Source organism: Martes martes (genome assembly GCF_963455335.1).
Source record: "Martes martes genome assembly, chromosome: 6".
NCBI lineage: Eukaryota > Metazoa > Chordata > Mammalia > Carnivora > Mustelidae > Martes > Martes martes.
Window position 1 is genome coordinate 7,738,863 of NC_137893.1, and position 19,909 is coordinate 7,758,771.

At 52.4% G+C, this 19,909-nt stretch overlaps 1 protein-coding gene across 1 annotated transcript in view; it reads right to left on the reverse strand.

Moving 5' to 3' along the window:
* The window catches only part of IGF2R (insulin like growth factor 2 receptor), a 96,878-nt gene that overhangs the window by 41,028 nt on the left and 35,941 nt on the right, over positions 1-19,909 (reverse strand). Inside the window, exons 6-17 of the mRNA XM_080805342.1 lie at positions 18,481-18,610; positions 17,088-17,193; positions 14,080-14,242; positions 13,745-13,919; positions 12,815-12,918; positions 7,620-7,784; positions 4,917-5,057; positions 3,572-3,712; positions 2,332-2,469; positions 1,573-1,720; positions 859-1,036; positions 108-223 (exon numbers count right to left, since the gene is read on the reverse strand). Of these exons, the coding sequence (XP_080661468.1) occupies positions 108-223; positions 859-1,036; positions 1,573-1,720; positions 2,332-2,469; positions 3,572-3,712; positions 4,917-5,057; positions 7,620-7,784; positions 12,815-12,918; positions 13,745-13,919; positions 14,080-14,242; positions 17,088-17,193; positions 18,481-18,610 (1,705 nt within the window). The remainder of the gene's footprint in view (positions 1-107; positions 224-858; positions 1,037-1,572; positions 1,721-2,331; positions 2,470-3,571; positions 3,713-4,916; positions 5,058-7,619; positions 7,785-12,814; positions 12,919-13,744; positions 13,920-14,079; positions 14,243-17,087; positions 17,194-18,480; positions 18,611-19,909) is intronic.

Sequence of the window (19,909 nt, forward strand, 5' to 3'; positions counted from 1 at the left end):
TACTTGACTCCCCATTATCCACCCAGTTATGAGCTCACCAACCAAGCCTAAGCCAACCTGGACCCAGGCCGGGGCCAAGGCCAAGGGCGGGCTGGCCCTGGCCTCACCTGGAGAGATCGTACTGCTCCATCGTGGAGGGGTCGGTCACCACACACTCCAGGGGCTCCACCGGGCAGGCATAACTGGTGTACCACCGGAAGTTGTAGGTGGAGTTATCTTCCTCCTGGTCGCGTGACAAGGAGAGAAATGGGACATATGGCAAAGAAAAAGCAGAACGTTAACACAAAGTCAGCATTTAAGAAATGGCGGGCATTTTCCGTAAGTAAGAACCACAGGAAAGAAAGTCTACTTTGCCCGTCTACACCTGTCTTATTACAAATGACGATGTCCCAGTAATAGATTAGGAGTCAGCTGAGTAGCATCAGCATGATTTCTGATGCAAGTTTCATACACAAAATCAACAGGGTCGTGGGTAACCACCGAAGTGTACGGCCCAAAGAATAACCAGCTTGGATGAACGGTGCCTACATACCCCGGCAAATCTAAAAAGATTAATTAAAATCATAGGAGATGTTGACTGGCCAAGAAACCAGACAAATAATAGCTCTGCTTCCAAGTAAAGGGCCCATGACAGGGTCCTGTGTCTCAGGGAGCCAGACACATTGATGGTTTCTCCCCAGGAAAGACCACAGCTCACGCCTCACCTATGGTTAGAACCTCATTTCATTCCAGAGAAGTCACCAGCCCTGTTCTACCCACTGTTTTCTTGCCCCCTGCCTTTACGAGACCAGCGTTCTCTCCCTCCCGGCTCTCATCGGTGATGGAGGCCCACGCGTGCACATGCCGCACAGCTCCTACCTGATACTCAGGTACACCGACTCCGGCCTCTCGGTCACAGAGGAAGGTGATCAGTGTGGCTCTTGGTGTGTGCTTTTCATTATTATAGGGCGTGCCATCTTTGTAGTTCAACTGGATCATGCCGTCGTAATAGGACAGTTTAGCATTGCTCAGTCCCAAGTTCCAAGCCTTATTACCACTAAAACAAGCAAACAAGCATCTCTCAGGAAGGACAGCAGGGCCAGCAGGGCCAGAAGGGCTGTCATGCTGTGACCCGGAGCAAGGCCACCGCAGTGCGGGGGTGGGGGGCGCGGGGGTGATGTCCCCGACCCAGGGCTACAGATCACCGGGGTCTGCGGTGGGGCCGAAGGGCAGCCTCACCCCACACCAGGACCCAAGGCCACACTCAGCATAGCTGGTTTAAGGTACAACCACCCCCCCCCCCCGCCGAGCTATTACCACACCGAACAGAGAAACATGTGCGTTATCTAACAACCGAAGACACGCAAGCTTTGCTGAAGTAAGGTATTACAAACTCCGAGCATGCGTGCGACCTGCTCCCTTTCCAGGAAATCGAGCTCCTGGCATCCTCTGCTTTTGAAGCCAGAGCTTCTTAGAGTTGACTGCTCCCTGAAAAGCAATGATGTCTGTGGAGAACACACCTAGTCCTGAATAAAACATCTGTCAGTATGAGATATCGAAGGAAAGCCCGTAACTAAAAAGGAAGTTACTTGCATTTTTGCTACTTGACAGGCTCCGGAGCCCGGCGGACAGGAACTCAGAGACACCGCACCACAAACATTTATGTAGAACTCATACTTGTCTGTCTCAACTTTATAGGCACCATTTTTCTTTGTGAGAGGTGACAGATCGAAAGAAAACCCTAAGGAAGAGTGAAAACGACGCCATACGTAAGGTCAGTCAGACCACAGTCGAGAAGGGTGGCCCCAGGCTCACAGCTTCAAAGACAGTCTTCCCAGGAACCGGCCACTGGCAGGGAGCCGCGAAATGGCCAAAGAGATGCTTTCCCCTCAGGCCACCGGAACTGCCCTGGCGGACATCTGCCCTGGGGATGGATTTGCCACCACCATGCCCGCTTTACTGCGTTAACCTAAAACCAGACTCAAGGCCCAAAACCACCAATGAACAACCAACCAGTCCGTGTGAAGCGAGATGACCACAACGCAGTGACCCTCGTGAAAAGTCAAAGGCGGGTTTCTAGGCCATTAACTTATGCAAAGAGCCTTTCCAAACACCATTCATTTCCTTGTGGTCCTCGCATTCTGCTCTCACTGCACACGGCCCTCTACCAAGCATCTAAGAGGCAGTAGCTTCCTCTTTATCTCCACAGACACCAGAACTCTGGTGAAACAGTGTTAGTCTAGTTCTCAAGTGGGTTAGCTCTTAAACTCTCACAGGAAATATTTAAGGAAAAAAAAAAAAACCTAAGCCATTGGAGAGGGCACCCCACCAAGGTGGTGTGCAGGCACACACCTGCCTGGGAGTCAAAGACCGTGCAGTTCTCGCCCTCCGTCTTGGACAGCACGCAGGCCGCGGCTGTATGCCACTCGAACTCATAGAAGCAGCCATCATCCTCGGAGGCTCTCAACACTGGAGCACTTTCCAGATCACCTGTCAGTGAGGAAGACAAATGTATCACTAATCGGTCCTCAACTAAAAATAGTCCCACAAATACTGGGATTCCGCTGACGTGAGGTTCTTAGAGTCGTCAAACCTGTGGAGGCAAGAAAGACGGGCAATTGCCAGGGATGGGGGTGGGGAGCTCATGTTCAGCGAGGACAGAGTGGGAAGATGAGAAAGTTCTGGAGGCAGACGGTGGCGATGGCGGCACGACGCTGGGAATGTGCTTCATGCCACTGAACCGGACACCCTAGAAAGGCCAAATGTTGAATTTCATGTTATGCGCATTTTACTACAGTTTCTTAAAAACAATAAATTTTGTGTTACATATATATTACCCACAATTCAAAAAACACTCAAAAACAAAAAAATAGTCCTAGCCCTTGACCTTCTCCCACAGCTGGGCACTGATCCAAAGAAAATATTTCAACAGGAGGCGGACAAGGGACCTGCAACAGCACAATCGCCAGCCCTGGAGACACACAATTAACCCAACAATAGGGAAAATGGTTAAAAATAGTAAGACCAAACCATTATCAACAAGGAAGTCCCTCAAAATTATAACTATAACTGCGAAACACAGAAGAGTATTCACAAAATGCCATGTTTTGAGGAACATTGAAAAAAAAATCCTGAATATATACAGATTTTGACCCTGTACAACAATGTAAACCCATAAATATAGATAAGTGAAGAAGAGCATTGTCTCTAAAGGGTGAGATCACGGACAACATTTTTCAAGCGCTCACGATTTTCCCCCTTTGGAGGAAGTAAAGCAGGCGCACAGCCGCGCGGTATCAGTCCCGAGGAAGAGGAAGCCGCACGGAGACCCATAACTCATTTGGAAAATTGCAAGATGACGCTCTTGACACCATATGGTTTCTCCATTTCTGGACTGGTCTTGGGTGGGGGCTGGGGTCTCAAATCCACAGACCGCCTCTGTAAGTTCTAGAACTGGAAATGTGCGGTACGAACCCTTTCTACCTCCCCCTCTGGGCAGCGGCCCGTGAGAAACAGAAATGAAGGGCGCAATCTCACCCGGGACAGAAGCCACCAGCACATGTCGCCTCTCCCCCTTCTCAAAAGGGCTCACCTGGCTTACAGATGAGTGTTATGTTAGTCGTTATCTTCTTGTGGCCACAGTCGCTACCGTCGGAATAGGAGAGCTGAAGGTTCCCTTTCTCTTTTGTGGGAGAAGAAATAAACTTGCCTAGACTTTTAAATCCATTCTTATCTGGAAGAAAGGGAAAACAGAAGACATAATTATAAATGATGACGATGTAGAAAAAGAGGTACAAACGCGACAGCCAGGACCCAGCAGGGTGCTGTGACCTCTTCCCAGCCCACCCAGTCTGGCCCCGTGGTCGGTGGGTTTTTCTCGAGGGACAGGTTTGGCCAGGCCGTGGCAGCCACACTGAGGACACCAAGGCCACCTCTAGGCCCACTGGGACAGAGCAGTAACGATAAACAATGTCCAGCTCCGTGGGCACGAGAGGCAGACAGCAAGCACGCAGGTCACACCATCCCAGAAAGTAACACCGTTCCCCGACTTCCAGGGCCTTGGCTCCCCTGAAACACAGGTCTTTTGAAAGCACAGCCAAGAGGCTAGAGTTTGTCCCAGGACCAAAGCAGAAACTAACTGAACCTGTCCAGCAAGCCAGGCAGGTGACTACTTCATTCTCGAGTCAGTTGACTTTTACTATGAAGCCCTGAAACCTTGTCCCCAGTCCTGCTTACACAGAGGCATGGGCATGCCTGGACCAGCTTCGGGAGACACATCAGCAATGTGGAATACCGGGGTAATTCCCAAAACCCAACCCGGGTTCACAACTCTTTATCTAATGTTTGTAACAGATTCTGATTACTCCCCCTGCCTCTCATTTCCCAGGTGAGCCTTAAGTGGCAGACAACTATTGTGCAAAACATCCACGTCAAACCGGGCAGCCTCTGCAGGAAAACCACGGGACCGACAGAGTTACAGCAGAAGGAACCCAAGGGGCACAAGTACTCTTCTACGGAGAGTACGATGAGATGCCACTTGTCCAAAGCCGTAACTCAACAGTCACGGGCAGTAAAGCTGTTAAAAACTGAAGATCAGTTTCACACAAGTCCTGGCAATGTTATTCTCCAAGTTACAAAGGGAAAAGATGACCAAGTAATCCCCAACCTGGCTCCTTCTGACCCCAGTTACAGGGGCAGCTCACCTCAGACGGCTCTGGCCACTCCCTGGCAGCAGAGCACTTAGTTTCTAGAGCATCCCGAGTGGTTACCTCCATGTGAGTCGCTCTCCTCCCCGTCCTGGCTGCGCTGAGCCCAGAGAGAGGAGACGGACAGAAGCCACAGGAGGATTCTCTAACTCGCTCCAAACCGGATGCAGCCAAGCGCTATGTGCCTTTGGGAAAACCAGTACCGTGAGCCCCGCCCTGAGCACAACTCACCGACAGAGCACACGGCCGCGTCTTCAGGGCAGCCTCTGGCCCGGCCTTCCTGCAGCACCCTGTGGCAGATATTAACGAAGAAGTGCTTCTTTTCTGTCTCCCCCTCGCTGCCATCCACAGCTTCCCAATTCTGTTCCACTTCTGTAATTTTAAAAGAAAAAAAAATTCTTTTAGCCAAAGGCAGTGATTATTTCTCTGTGAGTCACACCATAAATGGTGATTAAGCCAAAGGAAAAGACCCAAAGCTCACCAAGCATGTAGTCCCTAAACCCCAGTGCTCACGTTTCTGGGTGCGGCAGACCAAAGGCACAGAAATTCACTGAGCTCCTCAGGCTTCGCACTTCATGGGACAGAAACAGAGCGTGCCCCAATACCTCCTCCGAAGAGTAGCCTTACCACGAGGTAGGGACAGAGAAGCAATCAGCGAAACTCTCCCAAGGACCGAAGTGTGAAATCAGAAATGGAAAAGCACATCCAGACGGCAACCTGTGCCTTGCACCCGGCCGAGCACCACGCCATCGGTCCCACGCCCTCCTCCGACCACCGGGAAGGTCAAAGACACCTGCCCCCGCTTCCCCACCAGCAGACCGAGTGCAGGCCACGCTTTGTTTCAGGAAAATAACGAGACACACTGGTCCCTGAGCTCAAACGTCTTGTGATCCAGTCATGTATGAACAGAACCAGAACTTCACAGAAGGTCGAGGGCGCGCACGCAAGTGGGAAGAGCAGGACCCTGAGTCGGAGGCGTCCTGTAGGCAGTGGCCAAAGGGACGAATCAGGCATGTGTGTGAAGGGCACACAGAGACTGAAGGCAGTCCTTTTACAGACAGGATGCTGGGGGTCAGAAGGGAGAGGCCACCACTCGTCGGGGTAACAGTTACTCTGAAGAGCTTTGTGCCAACGTCAACAACCGAGAAGAGCCGACAGGAGGCCATGCAAAGACAAACAGGGACAAGGCCACGGGGAGTGGGTGAGCTGACAAGCTGTAAGGCAGGAGGACCGTTCAGAGCCAGCAAGGAAGGAGTTCTGAGGCAACCGCAGCAGTCTGCGTGGATCCTGAGGAAACGCCCAGGCCCCTGGAGAGCCCAAGGGGGGCACACGTCGGCTGCGTGAGCGCATGTGTCTCTGTATCGCTCGCCGGCCCCTGTGTGTGTCCGTACGCGGTGGCGTTTAAACAACAGGCCGGACACAGGGCTCTCACGGTACCACCCAGCTTAGTGAGACAAAGCTGAGGCCCGCAGGAGGCGGACAACTCACTCAGGACCACGCACAACACCGTGTTCTCTTTCCACGGTACAAAGCCGAGCTCTTCACAAACACGTACCAGCACTGAACCATGGCATCACTCCCGGCTGACCGGGTGCTGAGTGACTAACGCACAAAGTACATTTGCTGCCAAGGTAGTTCACCAAACCTGAACATTTAGAGAGGTGCCGTGTCAAAAAGAAGCTCTCCGACACTCCTTACAAGAGAGGAATTCCTCCTTCTACTATCATACTGTCCAAACCAGATGAGGACTCAGAGCGCATGAGTAATCACTCCCACGGCAAGGGTAACTCCGTGACTCTAGGCAAGCATTCTACCTCAGATATTATCTCTACAGATGCAATTTGCTTCTACTTATACCTAATCCCAGGGCTGCCGAAAGGGCAAAACTAAAAATGTCCCAACTAGATTCAGCTTCCCTGTTGGGAACCCCGATTCTTAGCACTCAGTCTCTCGACACACACACCCCCCCCCCGCCCCCCATGAAGTTCAAAGGCCTGGGGCAGGGGTCGCGCTCGCCAGGACCCGATCTGGTGCCTGCCACATAGCCTATGCCCCACGACACCTGCAGAGCAGACTACCTCCAGCTCGGCCGGTCTCTACCGTGACGCTGGGTCTCGGGGACAGACCTCGTCACTCGGATGCAGCGAGGAACATGGCATCCGAGGGCTCCCATGCCCGTTCTCCTTTCAGCCCCACAAGCATCAGAGGTTGCACAGGAGATGCAGACCCCACTTTAGAGACGGGAAAAGAGACAGTAAGACGAAGGGGGAAAGCATGGGGGTCAAAATAGAGAGTGACCCCAGCCACATCGGCCTTCACACCGACTGTCCGGCCCTCGAAGCCCGAGGCCAGGGGCAAGGTGGAAACACGGCCCACTTGAACCAGGCTGCTGTAGGACTCTAAACTTCTGCTGTTGACTGTTTTTAACTGAGATGTAAGTGACATGGAACATGGTAGTCGTTTCAGGTGGACGACGTCGTGACTTGATCTGTGTGCCGGCTGTGGGATAACCCCCATGTTTAGTTACCATCCACACCACACACAGATACAAGTGTGTGCATGTGTGTGTGTGAGGAGACCTTTCAAGATCTACTCTCTTAGCAACAAGAATGTGTATCTAAAATAAAAAACTTTCTAATCACCAAGTTCAAGGCCTGGGACTTGGCATTTTTTACTAAACTAGGACAAGATTAGCCAGGGCATCCCATTTAGAAGAGTCATGTCAACCTCAAACTCAAGTATTTTACCTCCTATCAGCGTCATTCCTAATAACTTGTACAACTGCTGCGTGAAAAGGGGGAGGGGTAAAGGCCAGGAAACAATTAGCTGACAGTTCAAGAAAAGTAGCATTTCCAAAGGTTTTCATAGGGAAAGAGGCAAGAGAAGGTTCCCGTGACCAGGCAGACGGAGCCCCACGGGGTGCGCGGGTCCTACCTGAGTGCCGGGCCAGCGCCGACAGGTCATATCGCTTCTTCCCGTCAGTCACACTGCAGAGGAGATCCTCCTTCTCCTTCACACAGGCGTACTTGGTGTCCCACGTGAAGAAGTAGGTGCAGTCTACCTCCCCGGTGAATACAGGCACTCCCTTCCCATCATTAACTGTGCAATTTGAGAAGGGAAAAAACAAGCACTCCATTATGTGGCCCAAACCTGGTCAGCCCACTGACCACCCACGCCAGCAGGGCAGTGCCAAGCCCCAGACATCAGAGGTGTCAGAGACTGGACAGGCTTCTCTGGAGTCTCAGACAATCCTCAACCCCTCAGTGGCAGGCCTCTGTCCCTTCCACCTTGGTAGGAGGGTCTGAGTAAGCCGTCAGGCTGTTCACAGCACGTTCGCCACGGGCATGAAATGGGTACCTGACGAGAACATGTAAGCCCCCGGGCAGGGCTTGCCACACGCGGGCCGTGGTCAGCCCCGAACAGGCTCATGAGTGGCCCCCGCGTCAGACAACAAGGGATTCACCCACAGGCAGACGGAGACCAGAGCTCGAGCTCTAGGAGCGCCGCTGGCTTTATGATGCAATGACCAGCAGGGTGAGTTCTCTGAGATTCATCTCTAACCTGAAACGGAAGGGTCACTGGGGACAGCCACCCCACCGAAGTGTGCCGAGGCCCACGTGCTCTCCCAAAGCCCGAGGCACGCCTCCAGACATCCCAGCATCCTCGACCCTCAGGCCTTCATCGGGGTCCCAGGCTCCGCTCGCCACATGTCTGGGGGCCCTGATGGCTCAGCTCTGGCCTGAGAGTCAGTGCTTCCTGGGCCACTGCCCTGATCCACATAGCCTGGGATTTGGCAAACTTTGATCATTTTTCCCTTACTAGAAATATCCCCTCGTCTTTCCAAGCTGGTGGACCGCTGGCACAGAGCTCTGTTTTCCACCCCTTGATGGTTTAACAACTCTCTGGACCTCCGGCATGATTTGCCTTTCTTGAGGTCTGGTGCCCTGAAGTGCACAATGTTCTAAAGGGAAGGGAAATAATATTTTGTACCAAGGGCAAATGATGTTTTGATTGCAACTTCTCTTAAATCTTTAATATTATAAACACTACAATTATAATACCAGCAAGAGCAGCCGGTGTGTACGGAGCACAACCTGAACCAGGCACCGAGCACCGAAGGGCTACAGGGGGGCGTCTGCATAAAGCGGGCTCAGGGTTGAGGACGACAGATCTTGGCATATTTAATCCTCTGGCACAGGTACAGTTCTAGCCCCGTTTTTATAGATGGGGGTGGGGGGTGGGGGGTTAAACAATTTGCGTATGGTTTCCTAGCTAGAAAGCAGAGGAGCCAGGATTCAAACCCAGACAGTCTGGCTCATAACCATAACCACAAGGCAATACTTCCTTACACTACTGTGGGGCTTTTTTTCTTTCCTTTTTTTTCCCTCTCAAACGATGGACTTTAAGCCATTCTTAAGATGCAGCACTCCCAGCTTCCCTTTCGACAACAAAGAGCCCACCCTCTCCGGCTGGGACCCTCGGCCCTCCCTCCTCCCGCAGCGGAACTCTTTTGCCGGTCACCCCGCCCACGCGACTGAGGACCGCTTACTCCTGCTGGGTCTGTCTGGGTTTGCATCTCGCTATCTGGAGAGGATCTGTGTTTCCCCCAAACCTGGAGTATTCGCTGCATTACTCTTTCAGCAGGCGAAGTTTACAAACCATTAAACGATACTAGGCCTGGTCTGAGTACCCAGTCCCACTCTGGGGCTGATTCTGCATCTGAAAGTTACTGAGGAGGGAGCGCCCGTTTTCGTCACTAGTGTGCATCGCGACTCGCATTCCTTTTTCACCGCCCAGTGAACTGTAGAAGAGTGATAAAGCCGGAACTACCCGGCTCAGGGGGAAATGAGTTCCTCCCATGGAACCCGTCACTCTCCGCCTACAGCATCGAACCACCTCACGCTTCAGCAAAGACAAAGCTACCCACTCACCCAACTACTTTAATTCTCCCTCTAGCTGCACAGCTAGACTGCATTTCCCAGCCTCCCGGCCTCCGAGGTTGGGCTATGCCACTTAGTTCTAGCCCATTTTCTTAAAAATGCTGTTCCCATTCTGCAGAATCCTCGGAGGCCAAGTCTACGGACAGCAACACCACGGGATGGGAAGCACAAGACAGGCCCGCGGACCGGAGCCCTGCTGCCAGCACCTCCGATGACCTGCCTTGAACTGAAGAAAATAAACCTTTAACGTAGTGAGCCAGTTAAATTTGTGGGTAGCTTTGTACCAGCCTCTTCCAATATATCACTCATCCAAAAAAAAAAAAAAACACGACTTCATATCTTTCCCTAACAAGATCCCCAATAGTAAGTATCACATTACAGCGAAATAGATGTTGGCTGCCGAACAAAGGGCTGTGTGTATGTACACACACACGGGCTCGAAGAATGAATGCATGCACCTCTGGGCCTTAAAAACACTTAAGCCCTAGAATCGTGATCATATATAATTCTAGAACATCCAAGTTAAAACTATAAACCACATCATATTACATAACCAATTAACAACCATTCACATACAAAAATTACATTATTACATCTATCCAAATAAATAAAATCCACCAAGGAATTTTTCTCTAAGAACTCTAAATTTAAGTTTGAACAAAATAATAATGCAGTAACTTTTACAGTACATAGTTTGCTCCAAAGTCTGAAGTTGAATCACAGAGCTGGAAGGAGTCGTAAATATTTTATGACCCAACTCCAGCGTGAGAGCAGGCTCAAAACCTCTCACAAAACCTCTAACATCTCCCTGTCCGGTCTTCTTGCCACCATCCTAACTCAAACAGCCTAGGACGACACTAAGTTTCCGCATGAGGACATCTCTGTGAACCCTGTCGGGCCAGCAAGAGGCCGAGGTCACGAGAAGGAGCGGATGTGGGGTGGGACGTTCTGATCCATCGGTGCTGACGTGAAGTTTACATGAAGCCAACGTGCCAAAATACTAGCAACTGTTGAGTAAAGAGTGGTGAGCATATACACTTTCATTGTAACCTTCTCCTCGTATGTTTGAAAACCTTCAGCGATAAAGACAGAGGAGGGAAAGATGGCCATCAGCGCTTTCTTCGGCCTCAGCATGTTCCACACAAGTTCTGAGTGCTGGCGCCTCATCCCAGCCGTCCCAGACTATGTACCCTTCTCAATATCCTCCTCACCTGCTGGGATCTATTTAGATCATTATTCCATCCACCCAGCATGCTCGAATGAGATCAGTGCGAGCGCAAAGATCTCAGCCAAGTCATTTATAAAAAGCCCAGAAAAGAACGGGGCCAAAAAGGGTAAAGACAAGGTCGGAGGGAGACTTGAACCACAGGAGCGGCCAACAGCGAAGCAGCTCGGCCAGCAGGGGAGGGCGGGCGCCCAGGGGCCTGGTGGCCTGGGGACACAGCACGAGGAGCAGGGCACACTTCCCAGGCCTGGGGACACAGGGGAAGGGCGGGACTTCAGAGGCCGTCCCCTGAAAGCCTGAAGAGGGGAGGAGGACGGGGAGTCTGGGGAGGGCAGTGGGGCGTTCAAACCACACGCGAGAAGCGCCCAAACCACTCATTCACCCTCCACCTCAAGCCCTGGGGACTCCACACTGATTTCTACAGAAAACCCAACTCCTCCGCAGGACTTACATGTTTCTCACCCTCCATTTGAGGGTCATCTTTAGCCACGTTCTGAATCCGAAGCTCTGACCTAGTCACACCTGCCCACATTCAGGCCTTTGCGTAAGCCACTCCCTCTGCCACAGAGACCGATCCCCACGGCCACCGGACCTCCACGCCTGGCTTGCCGCGACGCGGCCCATGGAGTTCACCGAGCGGCTCCTCCTCTTTCCCTGACAGCCCCGATCAGCTTTGCTGCCCACACCCCAAACCGCTGACTCGCTGCCTCCCTCCCGACACGGTCCCGGCTGCCGTACTCGCCCGCAGCCGGCACGACCCGCACTCCAGGCTCCGTGCCGTCTCTCCCTCTACGCTTCGGGTCTGAGCGCCCGGAAAGCGCACAGCCCTAATGGTATCCTGGGGCCTCACAGGTTCTAAGCAGATGGATAAGGACATAATGTATACTGAACAAATCCCCCTGAACGTGGATGTTACCAAAGCAGATTCCAGGGTGAGACCGGAGTGTGTGCTCCGGGAACACAAGCAGAGGCGGGGCGGGGGCGCAGGAGGGAAGGGCACTTTGACTTAAAGCCTCCCATCTGCTCTCCTCTGAGCTCCCTCCTCGCCTGTCGCCGAGGCAATGTCCTAGACCCTGGTGCGGATCACAACCTCCCTGACCCCTTCACCGTCACCGACACGAGCCTCCAGCACAGTTCACGTCGTGTGCAGCTGCCCCTCCCGGAGCTCCCGCTGAACCGCACAGGAACCTGCCTCATCTCGACTGGCCCTCGGTGGGGTCGGGGGAGGGGGCTCTGGAGCCTCTGTGGCGGTGCAGCCCACCGCAAGCAGGCCGCTCCAGTGCAAGCTCCGAGCAGAGGCCCAGCCTGCCTGTGTGAGCCTGGGGTCCCAGCCTGGAGGCCGACGAGTGTGACAGTCCTCTGATAACTGTGAGACCCCGTCACCTCCCTGCAGATGTAGACTGTGCCCGAGACCATCATGATACAGACCGCAACACAGCTTTCTGAAATGCTAGCACCACTGTGACCTCAAGAAGGCCTATCCTCATTGCTCAGAAAAACCAAACGCTCCACTCAAACTTGCCCTGTGACCTCTTGTGATCCCCCACACCCGGCCTCTACCACGGGGCCGCTCATTTGCAGAAAGAGTCCTCTTGAGACTTCCTTCAGAAAAGAGCTCTCTAGTGACCGCCCCTCGAGGGTGGGGAGCAAACCCACCCCGCTGACCGGCACACGCTCTGGTGCGAGCCAGAATTCGAGAAAGAAACGCTCTCCCAGCAAGCCCAGGGCTGGGCCCCTTCCCAAAACAAACAGAGAGCAGAGGAAAATGGAAACAGGATGTGTGTGTCTCGGGTGGGATGGGGTAGAAGGTGCACTCCTACCCACTCCAACAGAGCAACCTAGTCTGGGGACCAGAGGGGGCCACGTCCAAAGCAGAACGTCTGCCTGGTCCGTCTGCACACGGCTCCCGAGGACACACATGCTCCCGTCAAGGCAACGGGCGAGGACGTGCCACCGGCGCTCACCTGCCGTCTTGTTGCACTCGAAGTTTATGACACTCATCCGCTGGAAGCCGGAGCTGCACTTGTCCCCTCCAGAATAGATCAGGGTGAGGTCCCCATCGGAGTACCTGGATGTTTGCGACACAGACACAGGGGTTGGGGGAACCGAGAAAGAAGCTCAAATCGTTACACGTCTCCACATGAAGCCTTTTGCATACCATCCGCCATCAGCACTGACATAAAACAGCAAGCTCTCTGGCCAGCCGGGGAAAAACGTCTAAAGGAAATGAGTTCCAAATGTATGGGCTTGTCGTCCTCCTGCTTCAAAGTAATAGCTGGCGGGAAGAAAGCACTGAAGGTTTTGCTGTGAGCATGAAAACTCTTCTACTCGTTTTGGATTTTGTACAAGATAAATAAGGCTGGAGAAACACACAGTGTGTCTAGCAACTGCCATAAACACGCTCTCACCTGAGCGACCCTGGACAGCACTCATTTGCAGAGAGCTACATTTTCATAACGCTTTTGTGAAGATGACTACCAAATTACGGGTCACAGGAATTGTACTGAGTGCGTTTTCTTAGTTGTTTCAAACTTTGATGTAACGTTAATGGCATTTCAGATTCTCAAAGTGCCAGAGAAAAATCAGAACTCCTCAGAATAATGTATTTTAAAATACAAAGGCCGAATCAACTCTTAACCTAACAGAATACCTTTCCTACAATGTGATTCCTTACACACAACAGAGGATAAAGCGAACCGTTTTCACAGAAACGGTCTTATTGGAAAGCCAGGATCGGTGACAAATGGCAACTCGCCTACGTCAGACAGGAAGGAATCCCGGATTAACGGACCTGCCGGTTACTTTATGGAAAATGGAAGGAGAAAGGAGACAAGGGGAGTCAGTTACGTTTCACAGAAACAGACACAATGCACTTGAAATTACTGTTTACACACCGGAGGGTTTGATTCTGGTATTTTCCGGCTACTCTGATTTGAGAGGGTTCAGCCTTCTTCACTTGGCAAACGGCGGCTTCTTTCTTACTACAGAACGGTACTTCAACTTCTCCACAGACATTCAAGTAAAACATATATTCCTTCCCATCTGAAGTGTAGTAAGAGGAGGACGGACCTAAAGAAAGGGGAACAGATGAGGAGAGGCTCTGTTACGTCCCCAGGTGCTGGAGGGTCAGGGCATAACCTCGGGCACACCCGAGCCCCTCTTGGAAACACCCACCCAGGGACAGAGGCGAAGTGGGCCCCTTCCCACTTCCTTTCGAAGCACCCCTCACCTCTGTCCTGTCGGAGTGGCTGGAGGTCAACGGTGATGTCATGCTGCTCGCTGCTCAGAGAGCAGGTTTTACTCTCCAGATAATCTCTGTGGCACGCATACTCGGTGATCCACTCGATTTCGTAGCGGCAATTAGATTTTGCTGTGAGCTTGGGAATGGTGCCCTATCAGGAATGGTTTGAAAGGAGCAAAATTAATGTTTTTAAATGCAGATTTTCCACGCTTCTGAAAAACTCAAAGGTACGTTGTTGGGATTTTATGTTCTTCCGTTCCTGTTTCAGACCGAGAACCGCCTCAACACGGGCATAGAAACACTCTGTTTACTTGCAACCGTTCCTGTCTCTTTCAAAGGAGTCACAATCGAGGTCCACCCAGGGAGCCCAGCCTGGACTCGATGTCACCTGACAGCCACGGCCTCTGCACGCAGCCATGACTCATGAAGGCACGCGGCCTGTTCCCTCCTTTCTACTGGAGCGGAAGGGAATGCGCCAGACGAACCCACAAGTTGAGCGGAAGTCACCGTGCGTGCGTGTGTCTGGGGAGATGGTCCGAAACTCCTTTGCTCTGGTTGTCAAAGGGGCCTTGGGCACACCTCACTGGTCCTTGAATCTGCTCCCGCGCCGGGGGAAGCCAGGGCATGACCCACCACAAACCCCAATTCTGCCAGAGACCAGCTTTTACAAACATGAGCTCAGATGCTCGTGTTTGGTGTGAACAGGGAAGGACATGATCACTGCTGACCAGAGTGCAGTGTCGCCCTCTCAACCATCCTTGGGAGAACGGTCTCACTGGTCTTAGTACCAGGAATAGCGTCGCCACCTCTGGAAACACCCCAGGGCCAATGCTGCCTGCGCCGGCCATGTACCACCAGGCGCAAGACAAGGCGTCAGGGCTACACACATGGGCTACAACTTAGTAAGACACAGAGCTTCAAGTCCAGTTCTGTCCGACTTAAAATCAAGGCTTTAACTACTTGGCTTGGGGACACCGGACATCTAGGGATGGAGTGCTAAGCGCCGAGTGGTGAAGCCAGGCACAAAAGGCCCCCCAGTGCAAGATGTGCTCATCAAGGAGGAAAAGGCAACTCCGAGGAGACAGAAAGTGAACTAGCAGCTGCCAGAGCTGGGGTGCGGAGGGAGGGACGGCTCCCGAGCAGAGGGTTTCTTCTGGGCAATGGAAATGCTCCCATGTTAGGATCATGCTACCGGTTGCAAAATTTGGTTAATATGCTAATAACCACTTTGTTGTACTTTGAAACAGGAGAATGTTACAGTATGTAAATTCAATAAAGCTTTTTTAAGAAGATCTATATGACAAGGTGAACATTTACTAAAATTCCAGCTCCTAAGGACATTCAATGAGCCTGGTAAACACTTAAAGAAACCCTCAAGTGTTCAGGTGTCGTATGTCACCCAGATCTGTCTGGCGAACAGTTAAGCTGGAAATGGAACCTCTCGCTCCATGCATAACAAAGCTGCCTCCTTTCCTAACACCACCAACTGCCCTGTATCCCACGGAGAAGAAAGGGGAGAGACTCCCTACTCCCCTCGCTGTGGTGGAATGAACCGCTTCTCCCCGTACGAGCAGGAAGGGGCCGCACAAAGACCCCGGCCAGCTGAGAAAGTCTGTCTCGTCAGGCATGAAGAACTTCACCCCACATCCGCAGGCGCAGACGGACCGTGTCTGCAAACGTCCCTAACATTCACCTTCAGAACTCATGTCGACTGCTGGCCAGTCAGGTCTTCACTGAGCAGACGCCACGTGGCCCTGCAAGTCTGCGGACACGAGGTGGAAAGCTGGCCTGGCCTACACTTTTGTCTCCACATCCCCCACACACAAAACGGGCCAGCTGCCAGCACGAAACCAGACCAAATTCCATGTTTGTTTGTGGGGAGGGGGAGCTCGCTTCCCTCGCCAAAGAATTCAACTCCTCCTCCTTCGTTCTATTAAGAGGAGACAGAAATAAATGAGAGGAAAGCCCTGCCCTTCCTCCCGGGGGCTATCTCCCTTCCATCAGCAGCCCACACCTGCTAGAACACTCGAACAGCAACGGACACGTGCAACGCGGCCGGGCACGGGCCCAAGGACAGCCAGACCCTGGCCCTACCCTCAAGGAGTTTACAAGTGTGCTGTAACTGAGCGAACAGCCAGAGGACAGGGTCAGGGACCCGCCTGCGAGTGTGGGAGGAGGGTGAAACGCTTCACGGCGAGACCCTCGAACAAGCACCTTCCTTCCGGCCAGGACTCTCCCACCTGAGAAGCCCCCGAACTCTGGCCACTGGCCTGCAGAAGCTTGGCCAGGCCTGCACACCATGTGCTCTGCTCACTTCTTACTACGTTTCTATAAACCAATTAGCTATTTCCACCTTGCTCATTCTAACAAATACTAGCTAGGAAATCACAGGTTTGAGATTATACATGTGGTTTTTAAAATGTTCATTCAGATCATCATTACTATATAAATTTTCAAAATCTTTCCATGAATCACTTAAAATCATCTCACACAAACCAGAACAAAAGGCCATCCTTGGGGCATCTCGGTGGCTCAGTGGGTTAAGCCTCTGCCTTCGGATCGGGTCATGGTCTCAGGGTCCTGGGGTCGAGCCCCGCATCGGGCTCTTTGCTCTGCTCTCTGCGGGGAGCCTGCTTCCCCCTCTCTCTGTCTGCCTCTCTGCCTACTTGTGATCTCTGTCTGTCCAATAAATTTTTTTTTAAAAAAGGCCATCCTCCACAGACACGCAATACCACAGGCATCAACACACACAGGGCCCCTCTGGGGTTGGGGAGGAGAAACAAGCACCAGCCTGCTGTCCCCCTGAGACCCTCACGCAGGCAGGAGTGCCCCCCCACCCCCAGAAGCACGCCTTCCTGGAATTCCACCACCGTGGCTGTCTCTGGCTCCCCCTCTCTGGCCCCAGACCCAGCGCCCCGCACCAGCCCCAGATGCGCTCACCTAGACAGCCCACACGAGCACGCTGCCAGGAAGTCCTCTGCGGACGAGCCACTCACCTCTCTGCGCTCCGACGGGCAGACAAATGTGATGGTCACCGCCGGGCTATGACCGTCGCAGAAATCCAGCTCCCCGGCCCCTTCTTTCACGTAACTCAGGACAAGCCTGGATGACACACGTTGAGAAAAGAGTGTTATGGAAGTATGAATTCCATTCACATTGACGTGTTGCCCTGAGCGTTCATCCCGCTCACTCATTTGGGGGCCAGGGGTAGCAGAAGAAAGACTAAACTATAAAGGAAGCCACAGTACGAAATACCTTCAATTTCCATTTTTAAAAAGCTGATTTCAAGTAAACCTCAATGAATGCTATTTTCTTTCTAAAAATAAATAAAGTGACCAATGTGTAAATTTAAATACTAAGAAAAGCTACTCAAGTAAGACAAATGAGAAAACACTATAAACAATCGAAGAAAACAAAATAAACACAGTGGAGCAGGCCGAGCGCATTTCTGTCCACGAGGCTGCACGACCGCTTCTTCTCTAAACAATAACTTTGTAAGTGGAAGCCAAGATCTTTCTCTCTCTAACCTGAAGCCAGCCAAGCGCCCCGGCCGCCGTGACCTCCCACAGCCAGGAAGAGCCCCAGCCGCCCGAGCACGCGGGGGTATCCCGGCGGGACACGCCTGCCGCTCCTGGTGCGCTAGCCACAGACCCGCCGAAAACAGATGGCCTTCCTCTTCTCTGAAGACTAGCTCGAGCTCTCTCACTCAGTGCCCACGCTTTGCAAAGTCCCCTCTCCCCTGTGAGGAGTCACCCACTTGTCACTCAGGACAGCGTAATGGGCTGAATCGTGTCCCCCTACAATTCATACTCTGCAGCCCTAATATCCAGGACCTCAGCATGTGACTGGGTCCGAAGACAAGGCTTACACAGAGGAGAGGAAGTAAAAATGCGGCCATGGGAGCGTCGGGGGTGGGGACGTGGAGCGAACCAGATAGGACTGGCGTCCTTATCAGGAGAGACCAGGACACAGACACACAGACCAACGGACCCCGCGAGGACACAGGGAGAAGGCAGCCATCTACGGGGCAGGGAGAGAGGCCTCCGAAGAAACCAGCCCTCCCATCACCTTGGACTCCTAGCCTCCAGAACGGAGAGGAAATAAGTTTCTACTGCGGAAGCCAGCCTACGGCCCCTTGTTATGGCAGCCCTGGCAAACTAACACAGACACACATATAGAAACCTCCCAAACGTTTTTAAATTTAGGTTATGCTCCAGAGTCTTCTGTGGACCAAAGCACTGGCCTGATACACCACCAGTTCCGTGCTAGAACAAGCCACAGCAAGGAGTCCACCGAGGCCCCCGGGATCTACGGCATGATCCAAGGCACAGTGGCATCAGACAGGCCAGTCAAGCATCTGCAGGAACTCGCACACCAGCGCTGACCCACCTGTCCTTGTCCACCAGCTTCAGTCCCTCCTTGGGCTGGCCAACGTCAAAGGCCTGGTCCCCTCTCACCAGGCAGGCAGCCGTGCCGGCCGGACAGCCACGCAGCTGCGGACTGGGGTCCCGCAGCGAGTCTGTAAGATATCCCATGTGACACTGTCAGACTGTACCTCAGTCTAAAAGTTCTGAAAGTCCTCAAAGTAACACAAGTTAGTAGAAGTTTGGAAACCAGAAACAAGTCAGGCTCCAACCCCATTCTGAGAGAGATGCTGGGTGCACCAGGGACCTCTCCAGACACAGGAAGTGCACGCGTCCTGCCCTGCGGGGGCCACTGGGAAGCAGAGGCAAGACTGCACGGCGCTTGGGCTGCTCCTGGCAGGAAGAGGTGATGAGAGACAGGGACTGTCACGTACTTTGTACTCAAGGTACGTACATACTCTCCCCCCCTTCCCTAAAGATACACTAACTTAAGCATTATCCTCTTCTCCAAGCTATAAGCAAACTAGAAAACACGGGCACTCCGTGGACTGGTGGGAAGATGAGAAAGTTCACGGAAGGAACCTACATACAGCTCTGGGATGAGGCCTTAAAAACATCCCTTGCCGTCCCTGTGACTTTGCTCTAATGGCACAACTATCCAATGCCAAGTGCATTCCCCGAAGGTCTGGCGGAGGATTAAAGAATATCTAGATGTGCCCAGAACAACAGCCAGACGTCAGATGATCTGCGACTCTACTTGTACAGAGTCACAGGCTTACTGTGTCCCCGGCCAGTGACCGATACTGCACCTGACTGCAGCTCCATCCAGGGCTGGGACTCAGGGCCTCGCACATGACGGCCTCAAAAAATATGTCCCTCACAAAGGAATAACTATGGGCCAGCCTTCTCAGTCAGGGCGCCGGGGAGGGGTGCCCTATCTTCTCCAGTTTGGCAGGAGGCTGTACCAGCTGATGAAAAGGAAAGGGCGTCAAGGCCGTACGGCACAACTCCACCAGGGGCTGGTCTGAGTCCACATCGAGTACCAGCTGTGCCTCTTCTCCCCGTGGCATTAGCAGATCCCTTGGTTTACTGAAGGCCAAAGAGGAGGCAAGATCCCCAAGTGTGCAGCGAGGACACACAGAGCCAGCCCACAACTGCTCATGAGGGTCTCAGGGTCACTATCAACATGGTTTGCGGCCCCAGGCAACTTCCTGGGGATGGAGAAGGTCTGGACAGAAACTGGTAAATCCACTTTTCTTAACTTTTAAATTATAAATTTACAAAATTACTGTGAGTCAAAGTCACTGAAGTTCAACCCAAACTGCCAATAATCAGGAAAAAAAAAATTTATAAGAAAATCGCCACTGAATTCAGAAAATCCTCGAAATGATAAAAGACCAGGAATCTAAATGTTTTCTAAACTAAAATGAATTCAATAATCTGCAAGACTCTTC